Raw genomic sequence first — 9,476 nt, 5'->3', positions numbered from 1 at the left:
CAAATTCTCAAACATTATGTGTGATAGCATATTAGACATTTCCTTAATCCAGTAATCTGTCATATTTTACATTAGAACGGGATTTGCCAAAAAGTCTACACTCTGATCTTTTCAGGAAGTCTTTATTTTTGTGCCCTGCTCTCAGCTAACTTCACTCCTCTTGTTTCAGAAATGAAAAATTATAAATGCACACTACGTGTTGGGAACCTGTGTTTGTTCACTGACTTTTATTTGTCAGGCCTAAGAGACAACCTTCTGACTGTGACGTGACAGCGAAGATGTGAAGCCAAATTAAAAGAGGAAATTCAAAGGAGTGTGTAGGTTACACATCAGGAAGAGATGTGGCTGTAAGTCACGAGTTCCCTGTGGGTGAATAGGTCTTTAAGAATCCAGTGCTTTTGTGCTTTTTTCTGTTTAACACAAACCTGAGACATATAACCAGATTTCTTCACCTCCTGTCATTTTTTTCCCTGAGTAGCATACTGGCAGAACCCACATCGATCATATGGGGCCCGTTGAAATTTTAATCTTCCCCTTGGATTTCAGCTCCTGTCACACCAAAGCTCAAACGTGATCTTAGAAAAGGTCACAATTGTGGGTTTCTTTCTTAAATGGATAATTACAGGCCATCCATGGTCAGGGATTTAATGATCTAAAAAGGTAAAGCCAGTGGATATGGAGCTTGATCCGACGTGGTGGAGGGAAGTAGTTGTCTTAAACACATGCATTGCTGCAAAAGTAATAAATATGAGACATACTCTGTAGAATCATAGCATACACATGATAGAATATTGCACAAACCAAGACGCAAAAACTCGTAAAACTATTCAGGACAAGTTGTATATCCACATAATAAGTTAAAGGACTAGTATTCCTTGAAGGCATGCATCTTGCCCGCCACCTTTCATGCCAGAGTTTTTTGCTATAATCATCATATGATGAAAAACGAGAGTTATAGTTGTTTTTGTCAAACCTTGTAAATGACATTTGTGCAGCTTCATGCTGTATTGTGAGATTTCCTGATATATATTAGGCTTCAGAGTATGTATTGACAATGAGACTCAGCTACTACCATGCTAAAGTTCAGCTCAGTCTCTGTGAAATTACCTGGGTTATAGCTATTTTGGTGTGTGCTAGGTTTGATTGGCTATGGTGGTCATATTGAATTGGGTTGACTCCAAATGTTAATCAGTTATAAATGTACATCCAAGGATCACTTTCTGAAAGTTTCACTAAAATCCATGTGGTGGTTTATGAGATTTTTTGCTAACAGACAGTGTTGACTCTAACAGGTAATGCCAAAGTTTTAAGCAAAGATGTCATGCAATGTGAGGCATTTGGGGTATGTGTTGGGTATGACTCTGTTACTAACACAGACAAATTTTAGTTCAATATTTTTAAAATGGGCTGAATTAGTGACATTTTTGTTTTGGCTAATGTTGATTAGCTGTGGTGGCCATCTTGAATCCTGTTGTCTCCAGAGGCTAACCAGTTGTAGATGGACATCCAATGATTATTTCCTGAACGTTTCTTTAAAATCTGTCAAGTGGTTCATGAGATATTCTGCTAACAGACAGACAAACAAACACACACACAGAGACAAGAGCAAAAACATCCGCTTTTGCCTTTTGGCAGCAAGCAGTAACGGTAAAAGCAAGGAGATGGATCAAGATATATGTCATAACAGGTTAAATATACTTGCATACCAGCGCTTGGCTTCTTATTCATTACTTTTCATCTCCTACCACTGTCAGAAGGAGTGACATTGATTTTGGGCTGCTACACAGAATAATGTTCACTGATGGGAAGACAGAATACAAATCTGTTCCTGCAGGCTATATTTACTGTAAGCTATAAGCTTAGCTATACAAAGTTTACACACAAAAACTCATTGCTTCATTTATTAAGTTTCTTGTTTCTTGCTGCGGAATTTTGATCTAGAGGGCGATGAACCATTCCCTTCAGCATTATGTTGGTGGGTTGTGCAACTCAGTCAGACCCACAGAGCCAGAGATGAAGAAGATGCAGAACTGCAACTTTGAGGCACTTTTACACTAACATAAAAGAGACACGTTACACTGAAAAGTCATTGGAGAAAGTCCTGCTTCTAATTTATATAAAAAAAACACAATCCTCCCAGACCAGACCAAATTTGTTGGAATCTTAGCTTTTTTTTTTTTTTTTTTTTTTTTTGCAGACATTACTGCATCAATTTATTCTTTTTTGCTGTAAATAGTTCAGAGTTGGGACCAAAGAATGAACAGATGATCAGGTGATGTTTGAATGTGTGTTGGTTGGGAATTTCAGATGTTCTACAAAGGCAGCGAGTGCGTACTTGATGCTGTTCAGTGGTTTTATCGTTATGCGTAAAATGCTATGTCGAGGTCTGGGGAAACATAAAAGCCCTCTACTGCTGCTGGGCACATTAGAAAGATGAACAATTCACAAGCTTGGATAGGAGGAAGACACAAGTTACTCCTTTTTGAAATTCTCGTTAAACTCAAAGAATGGGCAAATAATACACAGAGCAAGACACAAATTGTTACCAGAAAATAAATATTTTAAAAAATGCTCACAGGAAGAGAAGGTGGTTATGAACTGAGGGGAGAGGTAAGTTAAAAAAAAAAAGTATGGAAACAATGTGGGGCATGACTGTGGAGTGACTTTGAGGAATTGTACGGACAATGGGTCAAAAAGATGCACAAGTATAAAGTAAAAAACCCTTATCAAGCAATATATGAAATATACGATGTTTAATATTTCAACTACAGTTATGACAATGAGTGGATATTTGAGTGGCACACTTTATATGTACACTAATATTGATATAGTAGCCTATATAATGATGTGAAAAGTTAAATAAGAGTAGGAATTGGTTTTTAAACAGAAAAGGATAAGTATTTTGTTTTTATCTCTCTTTTTTTGGCAATATGTAGTTTGATGGTCATTGTAAATATGGCATTAATATGATATTCCATGCCAATTTTTAAAAAAAGCTTTTCTAGTGGTTTGGTTTGGTTTGAAATATGTTTAAAAAAATTACATTTCCTTTCAGCCTACCTGTCCAGGGCGATAGCCGTCATGGAGTAGATGCTGGCGAAGACAGCCGCGATGGGAAAGAAGTTGTGAAAGCGGCAGTAGACCAGTCCGAAGTACCACTCGTTGTGCACTGCGTAGGTGAAGTTGATCACCGTGTTGAAGGCGGACATGGAGGCTTCGGCGAACGCCAGGTTCAGCAGAAAATAGTTGGTGACGGTCCTCATGCGTTTGTGCGCCATGATGATCCAGATCACTGTGACGTTGCCCACCACGGACACAACAACTATGCAACTGTACGCAAAGGCCCAGAGAACGATCCTCCAGACCGGCTGCACGAACTGGTTCCAGTATTCCGTCCCGTTATTGGTGCCGTTGAAGCTGATTGTCCCATTTGGCGCATCGGAGGTGTTAAAGATTGGATCCATTCTGCTGTTTGGGAAAGAAGCACTAAACCACAAAGTTAGGACTCCGGTGCCAAAATGCCGGTGGGCTCATTTAGAGGAGTATTCTACATCAACAAAATCATAAACCCTGCAAACTGTCCACTTGGAAACCTCCCTTTCTTTAAGGTTATGCCTTCACTAATTTAGTATCAGTAAATTAAGTTCGACAGATATCTGTCTCCCACTGAGGAGCGTGCGTAAAGACGGCTTTTACGCAGCGCCAGAACGAGTGCGCGCTCACTCGGCTGCTCACACATGAGAGCAGACTCGCTTCTGTCCTCGAGCTGCCGCTCAGCCTCTTATAGAAAGAGAGAGAGAGAGAGAGCGAGTCAGAGCGCATCCGTCCGAGGGGCAGGCTTAGTTCTCATGATTATGGATGAGCTCAGGTGAGTTATTCATCTGAGTCGGTCTAAATCGCGCGCTAAATCCAAAGGGATTATCCTGCCTAAATACCTCTTATCTGATTTCATTTGCTATTTAATTTGGCTCATTATTTATCTGTTGGCACAAACTAATGCAGGCTGAAACAAGGATAAACAAATTCAAAAAGCTCACTCTTAATAATAATAATATCGAAACAATAACAATAATAATAATAGCAGCTTTGTTATTGGCATGTGTTCATATACCCACAGGGATGTTTTGTTATGTAATTAATCTCCAGAGTTTTTTTCTATTGGGTGGGGGGGGGGGGATAAATTTTCCTTGTGGTTCTGTTACACAAAATGTCCCAGACTTTGTCCTTACTGCCCCCTCTTGTGGTGTCACCGTCTGAACTTGGAAATTTAGAAACATGTAAAAAAATAAGGAGGTAATTTTGAGAAAACTGTTAAATATTTTGCCATAATTTCTGATGAAGTCCTCTAAATGAGACAACATTAAAGACTTATTCAGTGCTCTTGCTTATATATTGACTGTTTTGTCGATTAAGGTAGATAAAGAGAGGGTTTTCCATGAGGAAGTTACAGTTTACTCATCTACAGTGGGTTGCAAAACTGTTCACCTCCCTAATCTTTGTTTTGACGTAAATACCTGGAATTAAATTGGATTTTGAATTTGATTAAGGAAAAAAATATATATATATTTCAGAACATTCAAGGCAAATAAAATGGAAAAACTGAAATAATTCTAATAAATTGTAAAACCGAGAAGGGTTGCACTCAAATGTTTTCACCCCCACTATAGTCCTTGTAAATGAATTCATTATTCATTGTTCCTTGAAGGAATGCTGGCCCTATGATTGCATTAAATCAATTATAATCTATAATCAAGTTCATCATGTGTTGAGAAATGACATGTGTTTTGTTCAAAACTTGAAAATAACATTATGCCCAATTTAATTTTTGCATATTGTTTTGTCTCTCATGATCTTTCATGTTCTGTTAATGCTCAGAGTTGGTGTTGTGACTGACTCTCAGCTACTACCACATCAAATTTTAGCTCAATATCTGTGAAATTGTTCTAGACACTGTTGGTGTTTGCTAAGATAGCCATTTTAAAATGAGTTGACTCCAAAAGTTAATCAGCCCTTTGATAGTTTTCTGAAAGTTTCATTAAGATCTGTTCGGTGGTTCATGAGCTACTTGGCTAACAGTACAGACAATTGAACCCACTCACAGACATGGGCAAAAACATAATCACCCCACCTTTCAGCGGAAGGTGATAAAAATGGAACGACGATGCCACCATGACCTGCCAAAAGAGTGTCATCCAGCAACACTCACAGATTGGGTGACAGGGCAGTAATCAGAAAACTATCCATCAGACCAAAGATAACCCTGAAGGAGCTGGGCAGCTCTTCTGCACAGATGGGAGGATGTGTTCATAGAACCACTAAAAGCTGCACAGAGCTGGGCTTCATGGAAGACTGACAGGAAAAAGACAACTTAAAGAAAGAAATAAAACAGACTGTGTGGAATTTCTTCCCCAGACATGTGGAAGGTGCTGTGGTCAGATGAGAGTAAAACTGTTCTGATATACTGATTCCACATGAAAAAGCAAAAATTTAGGAAAACCAAAGTCAAAACTATTAGTGTCAGAACTTAATAAACTTAATAAAATAAGTGGCTTTTGACACTATTTGAAAACTCTAATTTCTTAAAGTTTTTACCAGTTTTCTGTTGCTGTGTTTTAAAAATATAAACTAAAAGAAAAATCAGTGAGCATTAATGTGAAGTTAATACAGACCTGTTGTTGTTCATGTAACCTTTATGACCTCGGGTCCATCAAGAATCTTTTGTCCAACTGCTCATCCTTTAAGGTGGTATCTCACTGGGCTGTGACCTTGTTGGCAAACATCATTTGCAAGGGAGTCTTCCAAATGTCTTGCAACATTTGCAGTGGTTGGCATCTTCCTCGCATGAGTCGCAGAGGTGTGCAGCCCAGTCACTTGAGTTTTGAACATGTTGAAACATTTGTGCGACAGCCTTTCCCTTTAAGTAGTCAGTGTCACTGTGGGTGTCTCCAACACGTCTCCAGAGAGCTAGAGCTATATTTTGACACTGGCATGGAAGCTCTCCTCTGATAAAAAACAGCAAAAGCAAATGTCCAAGTTTAAAAACCACACTGATAATCAATAATAATTAATGAAATCTGTTCCAAAATTGCCTATCCTCAAGTGTAATTTCCAGCAGATTAAATCATAAATGTGCCCAGATGGGTACAAAATGAGCTGAGGCAAGTATGACATGGGCGGAGGTGGAAACAAAATAATGTGCACGACCAGGAATACAGTTTTTCAAGCTGTGCACACAAAAACTGGTTGTGTTTTTCAAAAACTGGTTTGCTGGTCACTTGGTTGCAAACAGCCCAGTGAGACACAACCTTTAAATACTGAAAAGATCCAGAAGCTTGGGAGTGTATGTGTCCAGAAGAGACATAAATGTTGGTTCCAGTCAAATGGCATGTTGACTCTGAAACTACATTTGTCTGCAAGACAGCAAATGCTTGACTGTTACTTGGGAAATTTAGATGGCAGAATAGATGAACAACCTTTCAATATTGATGCAATCTTAAGCAATTCGAAAATCTTGATAAAAGAAAAATGCGATAGCTTCAGTAAATCTAGTAAAGTAATAGAAGACTATTTACTTGGTCAAAATGAGCTGGCTATTTTCCTTGAAATTTCTCCTAATACTTGCAGCCACAGTCCTTTTTCTTGGTGGCTGCAAGTAGATCAAGTCCTAGCTACTCAACAGTGTTGTCTGTTTCACCAGGTGGGTGTGAGGACAGGCAATTTACTTCTGCTCTCTTTGGTTCCTTTTTGTTTTGGTGAATTTAGGAGGAATTTCCCCAGTGCTTTACATTTTATCCAGTAGCTACCACATTTGTTTTTCAGGCTTTGCTGCCACATGTAAATTCCATTAAATCCCAGCTCCTTCAAGCAAGCATGCTTCTCTACTAGTGCCTGTAGCATCATTTGGGTAAGCTGGGAAGCAATTGGGAAACATGGCTTCACCAAGTGTCAGATTTGACACTTGGGGTTGTCAGTGGGGTGCCTTCTCTTCATAAAAGAATAATTATTACTGGAGGTAGATGTGGTACTTAAGTGTCACTACGCACATTCCTGCAACAATATAGGCTGACAGAGACCATAACTCACTAAGAGTTGTGTGACTTGTCTTTTCTGCATATTGTCCTCAGCAGTGTTTATCATAACAGTACGTCTGTGTTGTAAAAACCACTCATTCCCTCAAACCTGCAATATGAACAATCGCTGGAAAATCCAGAAGACCAGCATTGGAACAAATTACCATAATCTCTTGAGAACTGGGTTTTTTTTTGGTATCTTGTCATTATTGTCAGCACGAAAGGTGGGCATTCATGTAATTGCATGTGTGTTGTCTGTTTGAAAAATATCCCATGAATTACTGAACAGATCATTAGCACTTTATAATAAATACACATTATTAGTCTTATTTAATCATTAGTTAATGGTTAAATAATCTAGAAAACATCATTAATTAATGATGGTTCATGATTCATGATTTATAGATTTGTTGTTGCTAGCACGAGTCCACAGAACTTTTCAACATATTTACCACTCAATTTGCTCACATAGGCAAAAGTTGCAAAAACACGACAACAACACAGTCTACTGTCCCGTCAACTGTTGATGACATAACAAAAGCAGGACTGGGTTAGAAAAACAAGAAGGTGACGGTGAAAACATTTTATGGCCAACAATGCCTTTGCATTTAATGAGGGTCCAAAGGCAGAACAACTACTTAAAGATTATAAGACTTCAGGAAAACTGCTTCTTTTCTAGTTAAAGTAATGGAAGATAATTGTGTTGATTGTGGTCTGATTGCCAAAGGTGAAAAGGAACTTGTGGTCCTTCAAGGTTTTGTCTACATTAACAAATACTTAATAAAACATAAATAGTCTTCACTTTAGAAAGGTTCACAAAAAGACTTAACTACTAGCAACTGCCTTAATTATTATTGCACTGCAGGATAAGTATGTAGTTAATTCAAACATTCTCTAATCATTAATACATGTCTAAAATATGGTGTGAAAGTACATTTATATGAGCATTTACATACATTTACGCACAGTATTTAGAATAGTTAATTCATGAGTTATTAGGCATGAATAAACATTGAGTATGTTGGTTTTGGAAGTAATTAGCCTTTATGGGTAAAGCATTAATAAATGTGGTAATTTATAGCATATTAGGTATGAATCATTTTTATTAAATTATGTTTTTAGAGTAATTAACCATTTATTAATGATTAAATAAGGCTAAATTAGGAGTAGTTACTATAAAGTGCTACCAACAAATCTTAACAGCCCAGAAAGTAATCATTGGACATACATCTACAACTGATTAATACTTTTCTGACCTTTTTTTTTTTTTTTTGAGTACTAACTTCGTGGCAGGCTCCGTATAAGGACCAGACTGGCTCCGGAAACAGGTAGGTAATCCTAGGCTGGTTAATGCAAAAAACAAACATGAGAATCTCAAAAAAAGGTTTTCACCAGGGACAAAGATTAACCTGAGGCATGGCACATTACCACATGGTAAAACAATGCTCCAGCGCTGGTCTGGTTCCCACCACGGCCTTAAGTACCCATGGTACGCCTGATGAGCCTGATCCACTACAGCTGCGGAGGGCGTGGTGCAGAGCTGCCAATCAACCGTCCAAGACGGCCCACCAGGAAGTAATCACACACAAATTCCAAAACACCACATCAACTAGACCTGCATTTATGACATTTTACAGTGGAAAAAAAAACATTTTTTATTACCATTAAGAATACCTGGTTTATGTCATGCTGAGGCTGGTCTGTCTTCATCAGTATGACAGTCTAGATCATCATTTTTTTTCCCCAAATAGAACAACACTTTTTCAAGGAAAAATCTTTTGCTTTTTTCTCATTTATTCAAACTGAAAGTCAACTACACTGGAACAATGAAAGAAACTAGCATTTCTTGAAGTAATGTAATCTAAGTAAAGCTCTTGAGCAATCTGTCTGTGTATTTGTTGGGGATCACTCTAAGCTACTGCCACCCAAATTCTAGTCAAAATCTTTAAAATTTACAGAGTTATATCAGTTTTTTTTTGTGTGTGTTTTGTTTACCAAAAGGTAATCGGTTGTAGATGCATCCATAATGATTACTTTCTGAATGTTTCATTGAAATCTGTCCAATGGCTCATGAGATATTTTGCTTACAACGAGACAAATGAACACACACACAAAGAAAATTACATGATCACCTATCTTTCATGGCAGCAGACAACAATAACCCTTCTTCAAAAGTAAAGAAAAATGAAGATGTAAAGTGAACAATCCAATCTTTGATATATGATTGACACACCTGAGGTACTGACAAATATTTTGCTGTGATAAATGACTACAATCATAATACCAAGGCTCTTTATTTCTGCTGAGTTATTGTCAAAGCCAGTCGTTCATCAGACTGTAAATGGTTTATGTGATCTAATCACACACTCACGCACACACACACACACACACACACACACACACACA

General features: G+C 37.9%; 1 protein-coding gene across 1 annotated transcript in view; it reads right to left on the bottom strand.

Annotated features, from left to right (window-relative positions):
- The window catches only part of tacr1a (tachykinin receptor 1a), an 85,064-nt gene extending 81,322 nt beyond the window's left edge, over positions 1-3,742 (bottom strand). Inside the window, exon 1 of the mRNA XM_037979062.1 lies at positions 3,061-3,742. Within this exon, the coding sequence (XP_037834990.1) occupies positions 3,061-3,464 (404 nt within the window). The 5' untranslated portion in view covers positions 3,465-3,742. The remainder of the gene's footprint in view (positions 1-3,060) is intronic.
- Positions 3,743-9,476: the final 5,734 nt, after the last annotated feature.

This window comes from Kryptolebias marmoratus, linkage group LG1 (genome assembly GCF_001649575.2).
Source record: "Kryptolebias marmoratus isolate JLee-2015 linkage group LG1, ASM164957v2, whole genome shotgun sequence".
NCBI lineage: Eukaryota > Metazoa > Chordata > Actinopteri > Cyprinodontiformes > Rivulidae > Kryptolebias > Kryptolebias marmoratus.
This window is presented reverse-complemented; position numbering and strand designations above follow the sequence as displayed.